General features: G+C 41.3%; 2 protein-coding genes across 2 annotated transcripts; both read right to left on the bottom strand.

Moving 5' to 3' along the window:
* Positions 1-990: 990 nt before the first annotated feature.
* Positions 991-7339, bottom strand: LOC142257570 (olfactory receptor 5G9-like). The gene is made up of 2 exons (XM_075329712.1): positions 6447-7339; positions 991-1171 (listed from the first exon to the last, which is right to left on the bottom strand). Exons 1-2 carry the CDS (start codon positions 7337-7339, stop codon positions 991-993), a joined length of 1074 nt encoding a protein of 357 aa, XP_075185827.1.
* A 5927-nt stretch (positions 7340-13266) lies between these two features.
* On the bottom strand, positions 13267-14199 carry LOC142257572 (olfactory receptor 5AS1-like). The gene has a single exon (XM_075329713.1). The coding sequence runs from the start codon at positions 14197-14199 to the stop codon at positions 13267-13269; it is 933 nt and encodes a 310-aa protein (XP_075185828.1).
* Positions 14200-23206: the final 9007 nt, after the last annotated feature.

Here is a 23206-nt window from a genome sequence, read left to right on the forward strand (position 1 = left end):
TTTTCTGGGCTGAGCTATCTTAGCCCCAGACCCCAGCTCACATGTCCACACTACTCCAGTTCCTCACTCAAGCTCCTCTCTCCTCAGCCATCTGCTTTCAACTCCTGACTGAACTGGACTCCTGTCAACTGTCACTTTTCTCTCTAACTGGAAAACTCACTCTGACGAGACCTGGCTGGTTTTAACCGGTTCTCCTCACTACCCACTACTCCTCCTCCAGGTCAGAGCTCCCCCTGCTGACCTGAGTAGGAACTGCATTGTTTGTAGGTAATTACTGGCCAAGGTACTCCGCCTCTTGCTTCCAGGCTTGGTATTGACCTTTGTGGGACAACACTACTGTGGCAACCAGACTGCTGGGGCGCCACAGGTACGTCATGGCTCATGTTCGGGTAATCACCACCGGCTGCTGCTGTGAGCCAGCGGTGAGTCCCGCACATGTCAGCTGATTTGAACAGCTGACATGTGCGGCTTTCAGATGCAGGTGGATCGGCGATCCACCTTTGCCTGTTAACCCCTTAGATTGCGCTGTCTAAAAATGTGACAGTGCGATGTAAATGCCCATAGCGGTGAACGCATCTTTCCTCGCTGCCTTCGGAGGCCCTGTGACGTGATCACGTGGAGCCGATGGTGCTATGGTAGCACATCATGTGATGACTTCTTTCACTATCATGACTCTCTTCCTCTTACTGCTGGCAGAGTGCTGGCTTTAAGAGAAGTGCAGCATATCTGTAGATCAGAACTCAGCAGCTGTGATCTCCAGAAATGAACAAGCGATCAGAATAATGATTCTTATAGCCCCATAGGGGGACTAGTAAAATAAAAAAAAGTAAAAAGAAAGTTTTAAAAAATTGAAAAAAGGAAAAAAAACCCCTGAAAGTTCAATTCACCCTCCATTCACTCCATTGAAAATTAAAAGGTTAAAAAAACAAAAAATATCGACATATTTGGTATCACTGCATTCAGAAATGCCTGAGCTATCAAAATATAAAATCAATTAATCTGATTGGTAAACTGTGTAACGGCAAAAAAATATCCAAACGTCAAAATTAGGTTTTTTGGTCTTCCCAAATTTGGTGCAAAATGCAATAACAGGCGATTAAAACGTAGCAACTGCGCAAAAATAGTTTTTCCACACTTGGAATTCATTTTGCTGTTTTCCAGTACACTATTTGGTAAGACTTGTGGTTTCATTTAAAGTACAACTCGTCTCGCAAAAAATAAGCTCTCATATGGCAAGGTTGATTTTAAAATAAAAAAGTTACGGCTCGCAGAAGAACGGGAGCAAAAAAAAAAAACAAATGGAAAATCGCATGGGGGTGAAGGGGTTATATACCTTCACTTCCTACTACTTGGTGCTACTGATAGCTCTTATACCCTAAACAAATCTTCAGTGCAAGTAGTCGGCTTGTATACATCTGGAGAAACTTTGTAGTTGTTGCAGTTCCTCTCCCTGAGTCATCTGCAATAGAGTTGATTGAACCCACCAATAACCGGGACTGGCGGACCACAGCCGGATTTTAAAAAGAGTCCGATCCGCTCCGGAATCCAGTGCCCATATAAGTTAATGGGGACCAGAATCCGGAGATTAAAAAGTTTGTGGAGGGGATAGGGGGGTAGTAGGAAGCGCGGCATACTCACAGAGGCACTGTCATGGCGGCAAACTCCTTCTTGGTCACGCTTTTCCCTTCCGGAGCCGACAATTCAATATTTACTACTTAGCCCACCCACCGGCCCGTGTAATTGGTTGCAGTTAGATGTGCCCCCACCCTGAGTGGCAGCGTGTCAGCTGACTGCAACCAATCACAGGCGGCAGGATGGTCGGTGGGTGGGGAAAGCAGTATATCTCTCGCAAGTGTGACTCCGGATTTTTTTTTAATGTAAATAATTAATGAAAAAAAAACAAAAACGTGCGGTTCCCCCTAATTTTCATCCCCAGCCGTGATAAAGCCAGCTGGGGGCGGGTATGTACAGCCCGTAGCCGCCCAGTATTGCCGCATCTATTAGGTGTGACAATCCCGGTGCAAAACTGACGACATCTACAACTCCTGCGTATATTCATACTCCTGGCTCTTTTCTTTCATTTAATGCTCTTTATCTGCCAGCCATTTTGCATATTCTGCTGTCCTGGTCCTTGCTAATTTACTACTTTCCATCAAGTTTTGCTCACTGTTCAATCGCTTTCTGTCCATGTTCACCTTGACTTTCCTGGCAAAAGATTGATTGCTCTCAATGGGAGAACAAATTAATAATCTTATCATTATGATACATTTTAATGGCTAATAAAAATAAAATAATTGATGTTACAAACCAAGCTTTCGAGACTACTTAATTGTCTTCATCAGTAATGGTACCATGCCTGATGAAGATACCTTAACAGTCTCGAAAGCTTGCTTTGTAATTATTTATTTTTATTAGCCATTTCTTTTTACAAGAGTCAAATCAAATTTCCCCTTTTAGCTCTGCCCCAGACCGTTATTTCATTATCTGCTCAGCTGCTCCTGACTGCTATCCCGCAGAAATCAGTTGGTGAAAGAATCCAGCACTCTATGTGGATATAATAGGTACTATTTATTCAAGTGATTTAAAGGGTATAAGAGTAACGATTCAGTCCTACGTATCAGACATAAATATGGTAATACAATAGACTTAAATAGAAGGAAAGTTACTATGGGAAGGTGGAAAAGTGAATAATGTGATTATCATCGCTATGGGGTAAGCTCCTCAACAAAAATAACCTCATGGGTTTATGATGAATTGGACACATCAGACTAATCTAGTAAGCTTCCATTAATATGTAAGTTCCAGAGTGGTCCACGGTAATGCTCTGAATGTTGCATATCATCTGTTGTAGCGCCACTTAAGAAAAAAATTGAGAAATAAAATGAGAGAACCAAGGTTAGATGAAATATATATAATTGGGTTAACAACTGGTTCAGTTTAAAAAAACAGAGAGTAGCTATTAATAGAAACAAACTTTGATTGGGTCATAATTAACATTGGGGAAATACAGGGGTCAGTATTGGACTCTCTTCTTTTTAACATATGTATTAATGGCCATGTAGCGGACATTCAAAATAGAATTGCAATATTTGCAGATGATACTAAACTATGCAGGATAATCAACACAAAGGAGGATAATTTAATATTACATACGGCTCTAATCTGGAGATTCGAGCTAAAAAAATAGCAAATGAAGTTTAATGTAGATAAATGAAAGGTTATATTCTTGGGAAAAGAAATAACATACACTATTACACAGTATGTATCAAGTGGCAAAACACTGGGTAAAACTATCACTGAAAAAGACTTGGGTGTATGAGTGGATAACAAACTCACCTTACATGACCAATGCCAGGCAGATGCTCATAAGAAGATAGTTTTGCTCTTATAGAAGTCCCTAGTGCGACCACACTTGGAAGACAGTGTATTAGACTTCACTGTATACGAATTACATAGCTGAACTACATTATACTTATACATTATAATGATGCCATTCTCTACATGCTGTCGACATGTTGAGGTTTCCAGCTTCAATCTCAGCTTATTATGAGTATTGAAGAGTTGACATACAGTAGTTATTTTCTCTTTTTTTCTATGCAGGATTGAAAAACAGCAGAATTACCCTTAAGACTAAGTAAACCTCATATCCAGAAAACAAGTTAAATATGAAGAAAATACCATGTACCATGACTAGGGATGAGTGAACCCAAGCTTCGGTGTTCGTATTAAACACAGACTTTACAAAAAAAAAAAAAAAACAGTTTGGTGGCTTTACGCATTCAAACCACTCACGCAAGCATCACTGTGCTCGGGTATGCCCGATGCTTACCCCAGTCCTTGAATGGATTCGCTCTGGGGGTAACAATAGTGTGATAGGATGTAGTGTGTCCACAAAAAATGGAAAATCCCACGCACCCTGCCCCAGTAGTGTTCTGTTTATGGCTGGCTGTATGTGGGCAGAGACCCGAACTGCCCAATTATTGATATCCATTGGAGTTCAGGTCAAGTCTAGGTCCCAAACCGAACTTTATCTCAAGTCCGGATGAAGCTGCTAAACCGACCTTCCACGGGTCCGCTCATCTCTAATCATGATAGGTCTTGTAGCTGTTCTGCTCTGACTCAAAGGTCAGATTACGGGATCACCAGTGAGGTCCAAATTGATCTTAGCTATCAAGCGCTTGGAGAAAGGACATGCACACTTGTTGTGAGCAAAATCAGCTTCTGTTTATTTATCAGTGGATGCATAATTTATATAATTTACTGACCAATGTACTACTGTACCGCCCCCATGGAAGCAGCCGAGCTGTTCGGATCCGGGTTCGCTGTGGCTTGAGGTCTCCAGACCCGGGGGTTGTGCGGCCACTCGAATGAAAAAGGGGGGTATTTACAGGGCAGTTATAGTTCGTGACGCCACCCGTGGTGTGTGGTAATTTGGAGTACCACCGCTGCCGTTGAGAGTACCTGGGGATGATGGAGCGGGGGCAGCAAGGTGTTGTAACCCTCCACGGGTAGGGGGTGCCCTGGATCTCAGTGAGGGGTGCCGTGGGAATGCAGGGGTCACTCTCGTACTCACTCAGTTCATAGGCAGACACTGACAACCAGGTAAACCAAGTCTCTGGATACCGCTGCCGCTGAGGGGAGCTCGTCCGGGCCCCGTCCACAAGAGGTGCTGCCTAGTGATACGTCACCTGCCTCCTGGCACTTAGTTAGACTTCAACTTGATGGCCCGGTATCATGGACGTAGATGGTCCTCGCTTCCTACTATGGCTAAGCATGGGAGCTTGCTCTCAGGGCTCACGCTTGGGAATTTCTGGACCATTTTGGTGGAATGGATTGTGAAGGCTCTGTTCTCCTGAGGTGAATTGTCGCGTTGCCTGAAGCTACTCCCCGACCTAGGGTCCGTGTACCCCGTCGTGCCTTCGGTCCCGGACCGGTAATAGGGCTAGGCTGCCAGCCGTCCTCCTCGACTGGTCCGAGCACCTTACCACAATCCCCTGCGACTGGGGGTCTGACTTCTCTAGGCCCAGACCACCGCACCGTCTTCAACCTAGGCAGCTACTTCAGGAGTCACCACTCCCGACTTCCTCTGAGCTCTTCTCAGCTTGAGGAATACTTCCAACTCTTTCTCCACTCACAGACAGACTCTACTCTCCACACTCCTCACCTCCCCTCCCTAACCCCCCCTGATGGGCGACTCTTTTTCACTCAAGCCGGCCACTGGTGTGTCAGGTGGGTGTGGTGCAGGGAGTCTCTAGGATTTGATTTGCTGTTGGAGGCAACACCATTTCAGTAGGGACCCAGAACCAAGAGAGAGGCGGAATACTGCACGCTGCACGGAAGGGCAGCTTGTACAGTACCCTGTGATGACCTGATAGTCCAGGGGCGTCACAATATTGCATAAATGCTTCAGTGGAAATTTACCAGTTACACCCCCCCCGTGTCATATATGACCTTTAAGTCTCAGAAATACAAAGACAGAGTCTTGCATATGAGATAGGAAAATAAAACCTTGAATATGAGACTATGAGGCTGGTATGTACTAAACAAAATGTTATAATTAACACTAAACGAAATAATAAAATATTTAAAATATAGAATTATAGAAACTATTATCCTTCTATATCACAGGTAATGTGGGGGCCCTGTGAAATGGACACTCTTATTAGGTAGGGATGTAATCTCTTATCTTAAAGGAACCTAGGAACCTATTACCGCATCTTGGGCCACTAAACCACCAGTATGTTGTTATGCATATGGGATTCGCCGTGACATGGCAGTGGGTTTTACACAGTCTTATCAGAATGTTAAACCAAGAACCTCATGTTCAGGCATTTCATTTTTGCCTAGCGGCTTTAGATCAAAGTGTGGTTTTGGGATGTGTGAGTCATGTCTATTTCTACAGTTGTTGTATATTGTTATGCATATGGGATTTAGTTTATAAACATGATCATGTTGGAACTATACATTTTGGAATTTGGCTGTTGAAGAGCTTTTATGATACCTGAAATGAGTTCCGGACTCCGTTCTCTTTGACATAAGGTAGAACCATGGGCACTATACTGCAATTATCTGCACATGCTCAAGTCCCTTTATGCACCATTATCTGCACTTTTTGCCTCTTAAGGAGAGTTCCGGACTTATCTTGGGTAAATAATACATTTTTAACTAGTTAATTCCAGAATGAGTGTTTTTTCTATAGGCCTAGTTGGAAAGCTAAATCCCAACTCCCTAACGTCGTAATGGTCCAAAATCTACTGATGCTTTCTGTTCATTATAACATTAAATAAGGGTTGTAACCTACTATGTTCCAAAATATTTGATCTTCTGTTATTTTTGGTTGCTAGTTCTAAGATTTTTTCCATATTTGAAAATATAAAGAATGATATTGTTGAGAACACATTTAATGGTCTAATAACTGCCCATTAAATATTATTCTTATAGTTCCTTTAACATCCGTATTCCTCATACTGTAGATGATGGGATTCAACATTGGAGTTACCGCCGTATACAGTATGGATATGATCTTGTCCGTCTCAGGAGAGTGCAAGGAGCGAGGTCTCAGATACATGAACATAATAGTCCCATAATAGAGAGACACCACCGTAAGGTGTAATGCACACGTTGAGAAAGCTTTTTGCCTCCCTTGTGAAGAACGGATCCTTAAAATGGAAGAGATGATGTGGACATATGAAATTAGAATCAAGACAACAGAACATGAGGGAATGATTCCAGCTGAGATGTACATTGCTATTTCATTGAACCAAGTGTCTTTGCAAGACAATTGAAAGAATGGAGGCATCTCACAGAAGAAGTGGTTGACATGGTGGGATCTACAGAAGGGTAGATGAAAGGTGAGGACCACATGAATGGCTGAGTTCATGAAGCAAAAACTCCATGACCCAGCAGCTAAACAGGAGCACAATGTCTTGTTCATGATGTTGGTGTAGTGCAGGGGCTTACAAATGGCTACAAATCTATCATAAGCCATAACGGCAAGTACTATGCATTCTGTGGCACCCAACGCCAAATGGAAATACATTTGAAGAGCACATCCCAATCGGGAAATACTTCTGTCCACGGAAATAGTATTTATAAGAATTTTGGGGACTATGGTGGAGGAGAAGCAGATGTCAATAATCGAGAGATTGCTCAAAAAGAAGTACATGGGCGTCTGTAGCTTCAAATTGATCCTCACCGCGATAATTAGTAGAGAATTCCCTGTCAAAGTTAATATATACATCACCAAGAATAAGATAAAACAGAGGATCTGGAGATACAGGATATTAGACAGGCCAAGGAGGATGAACCTTTCTGGAGATGTTTGGTTTAACCCTTCCATAATTCTTTTGGTTGCTGGGCAATAATTGAAAAAGTACATATTTAGATATACAGATGGCAATAGTGTATATACAGTCTGGGAGATCCTCTGGTCATCTGGTGCGACTGTCTGCACCTGGATCTGATACGACTCTCCATTTCAAGCCTGCACCATTTATAATGCCTTTCTCATCTTATCTTATCCCTCTTTGTATCCCCCTATAAGTCTGATTTAACACACAGGATTTTGCAGAAAACATGGCACTTTTCATTGTGTAATTCATGGCATCAGTCATGGCCAAAAACAATAGTCTATATTTAAAAAGAAACATGCAAAACTGTGGATTTTTTTTGGATTAGTAGCTTTTTTAATGCAAAATTGTCTTGGTATTTTTTCTGGCATTTTTTTCCCATAGGGTCTGAGACTTATAAAATGTCAGGAAAAAAAATGATGTACATAACAATATAAATATACATAAATATATAATATAATATGCATAAAAAATGCCACTAGCAAATCCATAAAATACCGTATTTTAGTATTTTATAGGTGTTTTTTCATTCATTTTCAAGCACCCAAGGAAAAGTTCACTTTGGTCAAGGAAAGTTAAAAACCTTTCTTGTTTCTGGAATTCCCATTTCCAAAGCTTGGCGCGAGGACTTCAAGGAGTGGAGACAGTAAGACCAAGAAAAGAAGCTATTGAGTATAAATTGGGTGTAGCTACCCAGCAGGACACCATCTAAAATCATTGTATAATGCATTGAGTGAATTAAATTACATTTTTATATTTTATTTTAAGATGATTTCCATGGACTCTGGTGATTTTAACTCTTTTTTTCAATAAAAACCTACCTACCTTATGGAAAACACGTCTTTTGTTGCTCTTTGGCCAAACTGAAAGATAATTCCTTCATTAGGTTGAAACAATCGCATAATCAAATTATGGGGAACCTTCCAGAATGACCATCCCCATCAAAGTGCAAATTGTAATGATGGTCGTCATATTTATGTTGTGTTATCAGGATTTATAAGTCCCTCGTGTAAATGTTTCAACCGGAGACGTACATTTTAGAGATTTCCCTGTAGTCATCATGCTCTCAAGGTATCTGTAATTTTTTTTTCAGTCAAGGAAGTTTTGAAAAAAACATTCAAAACTTCTACTTAACTGTTTATAGGATTTCATAACATTTGACACTAAAGTTTTTATTTTATTTTAAAATGACTTAAATGAAATTTTTGACCCTGTAATACTTGTCCTGCTAAATTGGTGACCTCACTTTCAATGGCTTGCCAAACCTAAAAAAAGAAGAAACAGCAAGTACAAGCAGTAGACCAAGTAAGCAAACCCAAGTGTAACGGGTGCCTTTCTTTCCACACCATTTTGTTTTAGCCTTTTCATGCTAGACCCTGTTTTTGCCTTCGTGACCGGGCCAAGTTTTTCATTTCTGACCATTATCACTTTGACAGGTCATAATTCTGGAACACTTCAATAAATCCCAGTGATTCTGAGATTGTTTTTTTCCGTGACATTTTGTACTTCAGGATAGGTAGAAAATTAAGATGATATCTTTTGCGTGTATTTGTGAAAATATCAGAAATTTGGCAAACATTTTGAACATTTTCCAGTTTTCAAACTTTTAATTTTTATACTCTTAATCCAGAGAGTTCTGTCAATAGTTACTAAATAGCATTTCCCACCTGTCTACTTTATATCAGCATCATTTGTTTTTGTTAGGCGGTTAGAAGGGTTCAACGTTCATCAGCAACTTTTCAGTTTTCCAACAAAATTTACAAAACCATTTTTTTAGGGACCACATCACATTTGAAGTGACCTTGAGAGGCCTAGGTGACAGAAAATACCAAAAAGTGACACCAATCTAAACACTGCACCCCTCACACTGCTCAGAACCACATCCAATAAGTTTATTAACCCTTTAGGGGCTTCACAGGAACCAAAGTAATGTGGAAGGAAAAAATGAAAAAGACTTGGGTGTATGAGTTAATAACAAACTGACCTTATGTGACCAATGTCAGGCAGCTGCTACCAAGGCTAATAAAAACTTGGATGCATTAAAAGAGGCCTGGATACTCGTGAAACGAAGATGGTTTTGTTCTTATACAAGTCCCTAGTGAGGTCACACTTGGAACACTTTGTATTAGGCTCCAGTGTGTAAGAATTACAAAGCTGAACTACGTTGAATACAGGTGATTCAATTTTGAAAAATGGATCATGTGAATGTTGTAATGATGCCATTCTCTTTATGCTGTCGACATGTTGAGGTTCAAAGCTTTAATCTAAGCTTAATATTAGTATTCCAGAATTGACATTATTTTTTTTTATTTTTTCCATAAAATATTGAAAAACATCAAAATTACCCTTAAGACAAAAAAAACCTTATATCCAGAAATCAAATTAAATATGAAGAAAATACCATGTACCATGACTAGAGATGAGTGAACTTGAGGTTTGGTGTTCGGATCAAACACAGACTTTACGAAAACATCAGAGTTTGGGTGTTTTACGTATGCATACCACTGACGCGAGCATCACTGTGCTCAGGTATGCCCGATGCTCACCCCAGTGCTTGAATGGATGCGCACTGGGGGTAACAACAGTGTGATAGGATGTAGTATGTCCAATAAAAATGGAAAATCTCACCCACCCTCCCCTGGTAGTGTCCTGTTGATGGGTGGCTGTATGTGGGCAGAGACCCGAACTGCCCAATTAGTGACTTCCATGGGAGTTCAGGTCAAGTCTAGGTCCTAAACCGAACTTTATTTCAAGTCTGGATGAAGCTGCTAAACCGACCTTCCACAGGTCCGCTCATCTCTAATCATGATAGGTCTTGTAGCTGTTCTGCTTTGACTCAAAGGTCAGATTACGGGATCACCAGTGAGGCTCAAATTTGAATTAGGCCTCTTAGATATCAATCGCTTGGAGAAAGGAAATGCACACTTGTGTGATCAAAATCAGCTTCTGTTTATTTACCAGTACACGCATAATTTATACCATTTACAGACCAATGGGATATTACATAAATGCTTCAGTGGAAATTTGCCAGTTGCCTCTCCCACCCCCCCCCCCCCGCATCAGATATGACCTTTAAGTCTCAGAAATACAGAGACAGAGTCTTACATATAAGATAAGAACATATTTTAAACAAAAATAAAACCTTGAATATGAGATCATGAGGGTGGTATGTACTAAACAAAATGTACTAACTAACACTAAATGTAATAATAAAATATTTAAAATATAGAATTATAGAAACTATTATCCTTCTATATCACAGGTAATGTGGGGGTCCTGTGAAATGGACACTCTTATTAACCCCTTAACGACCCATGATGTACTGGGTACGTCATGGATCGTGTGCAGTTAATCCCTGCCCCCTGCTGTGGGCAGGCGGCGGCGATCCACGCACATATCAGCTGTTTTCAACAGCTGACATGTGTGCCTGCTAGTCGCGGGTGGAATCGCGGCCATTAACCCCTTACATCTCGCTGTCAAAATCTGGCAGCGAGATGTATATGCGCGCCACCATGACAGTCACTTACCCCGCCCCCATCGGAAGTCACGTGACATGATCACATGACTTTCGGTGGTTGCCATGGTAGCACAGGGTCATGTGATGACGCCTGTAGCTAGCATGAGTCACTTCCTCTCAATGCCGGAATACAGCCGGAATTGAAAGTAAAGCACCAAATCTGCAGTTCTCATCTCTGTAGCTGAGATCTGCAGATAGTGCAGAGCGATGGGATTTCTGATCGCTATAGCCCCCTAGGGAGACTAGTAAAATAAAAAAAAAGTTAAAAAAAAGTTTTAAAAAATTAAAAAAATAAAAAAACCTAAAAGTTCAAATCACCCCCTTTCATCCCATTGAAAATTAAAGGGTTAAAAAAATAAAAAATATACACATATTGGGTATCGCCGCGTTCAGAAATGCCCGATCTATCAAAATATAAAATTAATTAATCTGATCAGTAAACGGCGTAGCGGCAAAAAAATTCCAAACGGCAAAATTATGTTTTTTTGGTCGCCACATATTTTGCGCAAAATGCAATAACAGGCGATCAAAACGTAGCATCTGCGCAAAAATGGTACCGTTAAAAATGTTAGGTCGAGACGCAAAAAGTAAGCCATCACTGAGCCATAGATCCCGAAAAATGAGACCGCTATGGGTTTTGGAAAATGGCGCAAAACGTGCGCCACGTTTATTGGACAAGCTTGTGAATTTTTTTAACCCCTTAAATACAAGTAAACCTATTCATGTTTGGTGTCTACAAACTCACACTGACCTGAGGCATCACATAGATACATCAGTTTTACCATATAGTGAACACGGTGAATATAATATCCCAAAAACTATTGTACGATCATACTTTTTTTGAAATTTTTCCGTACTTGGAATTTTTTTGCCATTTTCCAGTATATTATATGGTAAAACTTATGGTTTCATTTAAAAGTACAACTCGTCCCGCATAAAACAAGCCCTCATATGGCAAGATTGTCAGAAAAATAAAAAAGTTACGCCTCTCGGAAGAAGGGGAGCAAAAGACAAAAACGCAAAAACGGAAAGTGCCCGGGGGCTGAAGGGGTAGGAATGTAACCTCTTATCGTAAAGGAACCTGTTACCAGTTCTTGGGCCACTAAGCCACCAGTATGTTGTTATGCATATGGGATTCGCCGTGACATGGTAGTGGGTTCCACACAGTCTGATCAGAATGTTAAACCAAGAACCTAAAGTTCAGGTATTGAATTTTTGCCTATCGGCTTTAGATCAAAGTTTGATTTTGGGATGTACGATTCATGTCTTTTTCTACAGTTGTTGCATATTGTTATGCAAATGGGATTTAGTTTACAAACATGACCATGTTAGAACTATACATTTTGGAATTTGGTAGTAGAAGAGCTTATATGTTATCTGAAATGAGTTCCGGACTCCGTTTTCTTCAACATCAGGCGCATTGTGAGGTAGCACCATGGGCCGTCAAGCTACCGCTAGGGGGTGCTGGGACTCAAGTAGAAAAGAGAACTCCTGAGTGCAGTAAGACCAAAGCCCACTAGAGGTCGCTAACACAAGAGCAGGGGTAGTCGATCAGTCAGGGTCTATGCCGGGATGTCATGTCTGAACCAAGGAGAAAATAAGACAAATTCAAAGAATAGGGCTGAGGTTGGAGACCGAGAGAGCAAGTAAGCACAGGGGAGGGAGTGGAGGACAGAAAACAGGACCGGAGTCCGGAGGACAGGGAGGAATGGAGGTAAGGTCGAGAAAGAGGGACAGACGTCAGGACAGGCAGGAGGGATGGAGGTCAGGACAGGCTGGGAAAACTGAGAGGTCAGGTCAGGTCAGGCAGGAGGTACTGAGGTCAGGATGAAATTCTCTCAGGAATGCACGCAGCAAAGTCGGAAATTTTACTGGCGGCGTCCCGGAGGTAGCAGCACCAACATATGGCAGCACAACACCCGGAATGAGGCCAGAACGAACAGGCCCCTCCCAAGGGACCTAAACCCTGGAGGCAGGAAACATGCATCGGCTCAGGAACAGCAGAGCCATACATGAATCATGGCATGGTCACTATACTGCAATTATCTGCACATGCTCAAGTCCTTTTATGCACCATTATCTGCACTGATTGCCTCTTGAGGAGAGTCCCAGACTTATCTTGGGTAAATAATACATTTTTTCACTAGTTAATTCCAAAATAACTGGCTTTGCTATGGGCATAGTTGGAAAGCTAAATCCCAACACCTTAACATCGTAATGGTCCAAAATCTGCTGATGATTTCTGTTTATTATAACATTTAATAAGTGTCGGAATCTATTAATATGTTCAAAAATATTTGATCTTCTGTTATTTCTGGTTGCTATTACTAAGATTTTTTTCATGTTTGAAAATATAAAGACTGATATTGTTGAGAAAACATAGCTAGAACCCATTTAATGTTATAATGAATGCCCAATAAATATTATTCTTATAGTTCCTTTAACATCCTTATTCCTCATACTGTAGATGATGGGATTCAACATTGGAGTTACCGCCGTATACAGTATGGATATGATCTTGTCCGTCTCAGGAGAGTGCAAGGAGGGAGGTCTCAGATACATGAACATAATAGTCCCATAATAGAGAGACACCACCGTAAGGTGTGATGCACACGTTGAGAAAGCTTTTTGCCTCCCTTGTGAAGAACGGATCCTTAAAATGGAAGAGATTATGTTGACATATGAAATTAGAATCAAGACAAAAGAACATGTGGCAATGATTCCAGCTGAGATGTACATTACTATTTCATTGAACCAAGTGTCTTTGCAAGACAGTCGAAAGAATGGAGGCATCTCACAGAAGAAGTGGTTGACATGGTGAGATCTACAGAAGGGTAGATGAAATGTGAGGACCACATGAATGGCTGAGTTCATGAAGCAAAAACTCCATGACCCAGCAGCTAAACAGGAGCACAACATCTTGCTCATGATGTTGGTGTAGTGCAGGGGGTTACAAATGGCTACAAATCTATCATAAGCCATGATGGCAAGTACTATGCATTCTGTGGCACCCAACGCCAAATGGAAATACATTTGAAGAGCACATCCCAATCGGGAAATACTTCTGTCCACGGAAATAGTATTTATAAGAATTTTGGGGACTATGGTGGAGGAAAAGCAGATGTCAAGAATTGAGAGATTGCTCAAAAAGAAGTACATGGGCGTCTGTAGCTTCAAATTGATCCTCACCGCGATAATTAGTAGAGAATTCCCTGTCAAAGTTAATACATACATCACCAAGAATACGAAAAAGCAGAGGATCTGGAGATACAGAATATTAGACAGACCAATGAGGATGAATCTTTCTGGAGATGTTTGGTTTGACCCTTCCATTATTCTTTTGGTTGCTGGGCAATAATTGAGAAAATACATTTTTAGAGACACAGATGGCTATAGTGTATATACAGTCTGGGAGATCCTCTGGTCATCTGGTGCGACTGTAGGCACCTGGATCTGATACGACTCTCCATTTCAACAAAGAAACAACAAAGAGCCAGCACCAATGTGCACCAAGGCATCAAATATTCCAAACTGCATTATAAAAATTTTTTTGAGATTTTTGGCAAAAAATTGCAATTTCTTGAGCTGCTTCGCCACGTCACGGCAAATCTCATTTGAAGCAGTCCTACACTAAAATATTTTTATAAAATGTGCCATGCGGCCTCACATATAAATAGCAGAACTGCTCTCAGCAGCACTCACCTGGTCTATTGCAGTCCCGTACCCATGACTGAGTCATGGCTGTGGGCGGGACAGGTCCAAGCAAATGCTGCATGAAGTATATATATAGCCTGTGGACAAAGCCAGATGACCCAATGTGAACAGTCACCAAACGTCAAAATCTATACAGATGGAATACATCCCAAATTGGGGTGCATAGCAAGGTGGAGGTCAACCACCGACCAATTCAACAAAGAAACAACAAAGAGCCAGCACCAATGTGCACCAAGGCATCAAATATTCCAAACTGCATTATAAAAATTTTTTTGAGATTTTTGGCAAAAAATTGCAATTTCTTGAGCTGCTTCGCCACGTCACGGCAAATCTCATTTGAAGCAGTCCTACACTAAAATATTTTTATAAAATGTGCCATGCGGCCTCACATATAAATAGCAGAACTGCTCTCAGCAGCACTCACCTGGTCTATTGCAGTCCCGTACCCATGACTGAGTCATGGCTGTGGGCGGGACAGGTCCAAGCAAATGCTGCATGAAGTATATATATAGCCTGTGGACAAAGCCAGATGACCCAATGTGAACAGTCACCAAACGCCAAAATCTATACAGATGGAATACATCCCAAATTGGGGTGCATAGCAAGGTGGAGGTCAACCACCGACCAATTCAACAAAGAAACAACAAAGAGCCAGCACCAATGTGCACCAAGGCATCAAATATTCCAAACTGCATTATAAAAATTTTTTTGAGATTTTTGGCAAAAAATTGCAATTTCTTGAGCTGCTTCGCCACGTCACGGCAAATCTCATTTGAAGCAGTCCTACACTAAAATATTTTTATAAAATGTGCCATGCGGCCTCACATATAAATAGCAGAACTGCTCTCAGCAGCACTCACCTGGTCTATTGCAGTCCCGTACCCATGACTGAGTCATGGCTGTGGGCGGGACAGGTCCAAGCAAATGCTGCATGAAGTATATATATAGCCTGTGGACAAAGCCAGATGACCCAATGTGAACAGTCACCAAACGCCAAAATCTATACAGATGGAATACATCCCAAATTGGGGTGCATAGCAAGGTGGAGGTCAACCACCGACCAATTCAACAAAGAAACAACAAAGAGCCAGCACCAATGTGCACCAAGGCATCAAATATTCCAAACTGCATTATAAAAATTTTTTTGAGATTTTTGGCAAAAAATTGCAATTTCTTGAGCTGCTTCGCCACGTCACGGCAAATCTCATTTGAAGCAGTCCTACACTAAAATATTTTTATAAAATGTGCCATGCGGCCTCACATATAAATAGCAGAACTGCTCTCAGCAGCACTCACCTGGTCTATTGCAGTCCCGTACCCATGACTGAGTCATGGCTGTGGGCGGGACAGGTCCAAGCAAATGCTGCATGAAGTATATATATAGCCTGTGGACAAAGCCAGATGACCCAATGTGAACAGTCACCAAACGCCAAAATCTATACAGATGGAATACATCCCAAATTGGGGTGCATAGCAAGGTGGAGGTCAACCACCGACCAATTCAACAAAGAAACAACAAAGAGCCAGCACCAATGTGCACCAAGGCATCAAATATTCCAAACTGCATTATAAAAATTTTTTTGAGATTTTTGGCAAAAAATTGCAATTTCTTGAGCTGCTTCGCCACGTCACGGCAAATCTCATTTGAAGCAGTCCTACACTAAAATATTTTTATAAAATGTGCCATGCGGCCTCACATATAAATAGCAGAACTGCTCTCAGCAGCACTCACCTGGTCTATTGCAGTCCCGTACCCATGACTGAGTCATGGCTGTGGGCGGGACAGGTCCAAGCAAATGCTGCATGAAGTATATATATAGCCTGTGGACAAAGCCAGATGACCCAATGTGAACAGTCACCAAACGCCAAAATCTATACAGATGGAATACATCCCAAATTGGGGTGCATAGCAAGGTGGAGGTCAACCACCGACCAATTCAACAAAGAAACAACAAAGAGCCAGCACCAATGTGCACCAAGGCATCAAATATTCCAAACTGCATTATAAAAATTTTTTTGAGATTTTTGGCAAAAAATTGCAATTTCTTGAGCTGCTTCGCCACGTCACGGCAAATCTCATTTGAAGCAGTCCTACACTAAAATATTTTTATAAAATGTGCCATGCGGCCTCACATATAAATAGCAGAACTGCTCTCAGCAGCACTCACCTGGTCTATTGCAGTCCCGTACCCATGACTGAGTCATGGCTGTGGGCGGGACAGGTCCAAGCAAATGCTGCATGAAGTATATATATAGCCTGTGGACAAAGCCAGATGACCCAATGTGAACAGTCACCAAACGCCAAAATCTATACAGATGGAATACATCCCAAATTGGGGTGCATAGCAAGGTGGAGGTCAACCACCGACCAATTCAACAAAGAAACAACAAAGAGCCAGCACCAATGTGCACCAAGGCATCAAATATTCCAAACTGCATTATAAAAATTTTTTTGAGATTTTTGGCAAAAAATTGCAATTTCTTGAGCTGCTTCGCCACGTCACGGCAAATCTCATTTGAAGCAGTCCTACACTAAAATATTTTTATAAAATGTGCCATGCGGCCTCACATATAAATAGCAGAACTGCTCTCAGCAGCACTCACCTGGTCTATTGCAGTCCCGTACCCATGACTGAGTCATGGCTGTGGGCGGGACAGGTCCAAGCAAATGCTGCATGAAGTATATATATAGCCTGTGGACAAAGCCAGATGACCCAATGTGAACAGTCACCAAACGCCAAAATCTATACAGATGGAATACATCCCAAATTGGGGTGCATAGCAAGGTGGAGGTCAACCACCGACCAATTCAACAAGAAACAACAAAGTGTAGGACTGCTTCAAATGAGATTTGCCGTGACGTGGCGAAGCAGCTCAAGAAATTGCAATTTTTTGCCAAAAATCTCAAAAAAAAAAAAAAAAAAAAAAAAAAAAAATTTTTTATAATGCAGTTTGGAATATTTGATGCCTTAGTGCACATTGGTGCTGGCTCTTTGTTGTTTCTTTGTTGAATTGGTCGGTGGTTGACCTCCACCTTGCTATGCACCCCAATTTGGGATGTATTCCATCTGTATAGATTTTGGCGTTTGGTGACTGTTCACATTGGGTCATCAGGCTTTGTCCACAGGCTATATATATACTTCATGCAGCATTTGCTTGGACCTGTCCCGCCCACAGCCATGACTCAGTCATGGGTACGGGACTGCAATAGACCAGGTGAGTGCTGCTGAGAGCAGTTCTGCTATTTATATGTGATGCCGCATGGCACATTTTATAAAAATATTTTAGTGTAGGACTGCTTCAAATGAGATTTGCCGTGACGTGGCGAAGCAGCTCAAGAAATTGCAATTTTTTGCCAAAAATCTCAAAAAAAAAAAAAAAAAAAAAAAAAAAAAATTTTATAATGCAGTTTGGAATATTTGATGCCTTAGTGCACATTGGTGCTGGCTCTTTGTTGACTCTCCATTTCAAGCCTGCACCATTTATAATGCCTTTCTCATCTTATCTTATCCCTCTTTTTTTCCCTATAAGTCTGATTTAGCAAACAGGATTTTACAGAAAACATCACAGTTTGATCTTTCATGGCATCAGTCTTGACCAAAAACAAGAGTGTATATTTAAATAGAAAACATAATGCATACAAAAATGTGGCTTTTTATTGTCTTAGTAGCATTTTCTATTTAAAATTGTTTTGCTATTTTTCTGGCATTTTTCCCCATAGGCTCTGGTTCTTAAAAAATGTCAGGAAAAAAAACCCAATATAGAATATATTATAATATACTGTACAATATAATATACATAAAAAATGCCATTAATCACTTCACAACCAATGACATCACTGCTATGGTGAGCCGGGGGGATAATCCTTGCACATGTCTACTGATTTGAACAGCTGACATGTGGGGCTATGAGGTGTTGGTGGATCTGCGATCCACCCGCGCCTGCATATCACTTTAAATGGCCGCAGCGGGGATTGCGCTGTTCCCTGCTGCCATCAGAGGCCCCTGATTTGATCATGGGGAGCCAATGGTTGCATGGTAGCTCAAGGTCATATGATGAACCCTGACACAATCATGACATATTTCATGTGAGAGCCGACAGAGCGCCGGCTATTGGAGGAATACTTCATGTCTGCTGATCAACAGAAATGCACAGGCGATCAGACTTATGATCCATATCGTCCCCTAAGGGAACTAGTAAAATAAATAAAAAAAATTAAAAAAAGTTTTTAAAAATATGAAGAAATAGAAAAACCCTAAAAGTTCAAACCACGCCCTTGAAAATAAAACTTTTTTAAAAATAAAAAATCTACACATATTTGTTATTGCCCCATTCAGAAATGCTCCATCTATCAAAATATACAGTCAATTAATCTGATTAGTACATGGTTGGTGAGAAAAAAAGTTTCGAACGCCAACATTACATTTTTTAGTCACCTCAAACATTTTTTAAAAATGCCATAAGAGCTGATCAACACATAGCATCTGTACAATAAAGGTATGATTAAAAACATCAGCTCAAGACGCAAAAAATAAGCCATCACTGAGCCCCAGATACTGAAAAATGAGAACGGGACGGGTCGCGGAATATGGCGCAATTCATTTTTTGGACAAATTTCAGATTTTTTTTTAACCCCTTAAATAAAAATAAAGGTATACATATTTGGTGTCTACAAACTCATACTAAGCTGTGGAATCACCAGGACACATTAGTTTTCCCATACGGTGCATTAAAAAAATTCCCAAAACAATTGTGCAGTTTCACTTTTTTGCAATTTAAGCGCACTTGAGATTATTTTCCCATTTTACAGTAAACTATATGGTAAAACTAATGATTCTTTTGAAAAGTACAACTTGTCCTGGAAAAAATAAGCCCTCTAATGGCAATATTGACGGAAAAATTAAAAAGTTATGGTTCTCAGAAGAAGGGGAGGAAAAAACTAAAACGCAAAATTGCTCGCGGTGAAGGGGTTAAAATCACATGTAAAATATTCTGCTGTTTTATAAGTATTTTTTCATTTATTCATTTTAAAGTGCCCAAAGAAAAGTTCGTTTTGGCCAAAGAAAGTAAAAACCTTTGTCTTTTCTGGAATCCCAATTTCCAAAGCTTGGCATGAGGACTTCAAGGAGTGGAGATGGTAAGACCAAGAAAATAAGGTGTTTTAGTGAAACTTGAGTGTAGATACCGGGCAGAACACATCCAAATCATTGTATGACACAGTCGGTAAATTACATTTTTACATTTTTAAGATGACTTCCATGGACTCTGGTGATATTAAACTTTATTTTTTCAATAAAAACCTACCTTATGAAAAACACGTCTTTAGTTGCTCTTTGGGCAAACTTGAAAGTTAATTCCTTTCTAAGGTTGAAACAATCGCAGAATTGAATTATGGTAAACCTTCCAGAATGACCGTCCCCATCAAAGAGCAAATTGTAATGATGGTAGTCATATTTATGTTGTGTTATCAGGATTTATAAGTCCCTCGTGTAAATGTTTCAATAGAAGACGTACATTTTAGAGATTTCCCTGCAGTCGTCGTGCTCTCAAGGTATCTGTAATTTTTTGTTTTACAGTTAAGGTAATTTTGAAAAACAATTTCAAAACTTCTACTTAACTGTTTATAGGATTTCATAACATTTGACATTAAAGGTTTTATTTTATTTTAAAATGACTCAAATGAATTTTTTGAGCCTCTAATACTTGTCCTGCTAAATTGGTGACCCCACTTTCAATGGCATGCCAAACCTAAAAAAAGAGGAGACAAACAAGTACAAGCAGTTGACCAAGTAAGCAAACCCAAGAGTATTGAGTGCCCTCTTTTCCACTACATTTTGTCCTACAGGAAATGTACCAGATGATCAGCAGCTATGTTGTAGTAGAAAAGACAGTCAACTCTCATCTCTGTTGAGCCCGATTTTTTCTATTGATGACTGGCCTTGTTGCTCTCTATTCAGCTCAGGAGTCAAGGAGCCTTTGCGCTGGAAGCCATTCTCATCTACTGATAACTGTGTCAAATGGAGATTTTTACAAACATCGCCGGCTGTCATCTTGGTCTCGGGATCTGTTCAGACTACATATTCTGACACTCCACCTGATTACTTTTCTGATTTTCTTGATCAGAGCAGGTAGACTCTGGCATCAACCAACAGGTTGGTAGTTCATAGGCATGCTAGTTAAACTCTGCTGGTCTGCTTGTTAGTCTCATTTGATCACATATGGGGGAACTAATCACATCTGCTCTCATTCTATATATGCTGGCTAGATCCTTACTTCTGTGTCAGCTATAGTTTATCTTAGCTGATCTGGTGAGGTTCTGTGATCCAGATTAACTAGTGGTTGTATTAGTTGTTGGTGTGTGCAGTTATGGAGTTAACCCTTGTAGTCTTTTTGTTGCTACCATCCTCTTCTTGCTTTTCTCCTGAGTCTCTCATTGTTTGTTCCTGTTAGTTTTCAGGGTGTCTGAGTTTTATTTTTCTACTTTCTGCCTGTATCTGTGTTTTCATCTCACTTTTGACCCTTCCTTCCCTGGTGAGAGGGTGGTAACAGATTAGATCTGGTCAGGAGAATAGTAAGGCATGGGACTCTGGTGTCTTCACCATTAGGGGTAATCCAGATGTTAGGGATAGCCTAGGGTCCCCTAGCTTGAGGCCCCGTCCCTCACTATGCTATAGTCACATCATGACAAACTATATATGATGGGTATTCCATGCTGTTGACTGGCTTATCAGGGTTTTTAAACACTCACATTTTTGGTTGGTTGTGACTCGCTCGCCCCAGGGCCTTAGGTGACTCGGTGTCGAGCCGGACTAGTCCGGGGTAGTCAGCAGTGGTGGGCCCGACTCTGTGACCCTGGTGGAGCCAATTAATGTGGCAGTATTGGCAAGGATGGTAGTAAAGTTTATAACCTGTTTGTGACGCCAAAGTGACTTGCCCGCCCCAGGGCCTTAGGGATACTCGGTGTCTGGCTGGACTAGTCCGGGGTAGTCAGCGGTGGTGGGGCCTGTCTCCATGACCCTGGCGGAGTCAATTGATATGGCGGTATGGGGGGGATGGTAATAAAGTTTATAAAAGATTTATGACGCCACCTGTGGAATTTTGCGGCTATGGAGCCGCGGCTGCTGGATGGGATCTCCGGGGATGGTGTTGTGGCGGCTGAGGTGTTTCTTGCTCCCCACAGGTGGAGCGGGTACCCCGGGGCAACCGTTGGGAAAGTCTATGGTGGATGTTGATGAGGTGCAGGACAAAGCAGATGACACGGGGCTTGCAGTTAAGATATTTTTACTAACTGTTCGTTATGCCTGCAAGGTGCCGGTTTCCACCATGATGGGCTCCAGGTGATCCCGAACTCCTCGGATCCCAGTGGCGGTTGTGACCCGGTGAATTGTTTTCTCATGCACCTCTCTGTTACTAGTGGGTCCCCGTAGCCTGTAGCTTTCGAAGGTCCCTGCTTGGCTTTTTGTATAAAAAGTCCCGGTCCGTTCGCAGGCAGCGCGAACCTTTCAATGGGCTGTACCTCTGTACCAATTCCCAGGCTCTGAGTCTGCTGCTGTGTTTCGTTCACTATGGTGGGCCGAGAAACGTACAATCTTCTCTCCCTGTAGATATATTAGGCGAGCCTAAAGCGTCCCCTAATCTAGGGCTCTACACCCTGACGGTGCTCGGTCCTGTAAGAAATCACACTTCACTCCCCAGCGACCGCACTGCTCTTTTCACTAAAGTCACTAGTGAGCTCTGACTTGAACTGATTGGGACTGTCAGCTGTCTCCCTTCTTCTCTTCAGACCGACTGACTAGACTCTCTCTAACTAGTCTCAACCAGTTCTCCTCAACTGACTTAAGGCTCCATAACCAGATATACTGGTTGCTGCTTCCCAGTATTAATGGAGTACCTGCCTGAAACCCTGACCGGGGGTGCGTCCCGACAGCTGGCGTGTGTTGAGATGTGATGTTGTGTAGAACCGACACTGATCACCCAGGAATCCAGGATAAGCACAGCACCTAAAATCAGGTGCTGTGCCCTGTGGTGTCTGAAGCCTCAGGGGCGCCACAGTTGCCATAACTTTCCTTGGTTTACAGGAGTTCAAATTTATTCCTTATTAGATGAAAAGATACCCTCAATAAACAATATTCTACTAGAAACTATGGGTTCCCACTTAAGTTCACTTACACAAACACAAATTATACTTAATCTCTGAGACTGTCAGGGCACTAGAGTAGATTGCTTTTTTTCATCTTTGTCAGTTTAATTTTGGATGAGGAAACCATACCCTTTGCAGGTATCAAACCAACTTACCATCACTAACTTGGTCAACTTTTACTTATTCCACCATACAACTGTCTTCAATCTCTTTACCACCTGGCGATTTTGTGTTTTTCGTTTATTTCTTCTCTTATTCCAAGAGCCATAACTTTTTTACTTATCCATCGATATAGCCGTGGGAGGGCTTGTTCTTTAAGGGATGAGTTGTACTTTTGAATGGCATCATTCATTTTTGGGTCAGCTCCTCACAAAGTAGGGCTGATGTGACTATCTCCAAAGCTGTGAGAGGAGGTACTAATAGATTTATTGGCCAGACATTATGGCATATTATGTCCATTTCGTGCAAATTTTTAAAACCACTCTA

The sequence above is a fragment of the Anomaloglossus baeobatrachus genome, chromosome 12 (genome assembly GCF_048569485.1).
Source record: "Anomaloglossus baeobatrachus isolate aAnoBae1 chromosome 12, aAnoBae1.hap1, whole genome shotgun sequence".
Classification (NCBI taxonomy): Eukaryota; Metazoa; Chordata; class Amphibia; order Anura; family Aromobatidae; genus Anomaloglossus; species Anomaloglossus baeobatrachus.

Coding starts and splice junctions, on each gene's coding strand:
- LOC142257570 (XM_075329712.1), bottom strand. CDS start 7,339: ATGGAAGGGTTAAACCAAACATCTCCAGAAAGGTTCATCCTCCTTGGC. Junction 1,172..6,446: donor ATGAGGAATACGGATGTTAA/AGGAACTATAAG, acceptor ACAAGTCTTACC/AAATAGTGTACTGGAAAACA.
- LOC142257572 (XM_075329713.1), bottom strand. CDS start 14,199: ATGGAAGGGTCAAACCAAACATCTCCAGAAAGATTCATCCTCATTGGT.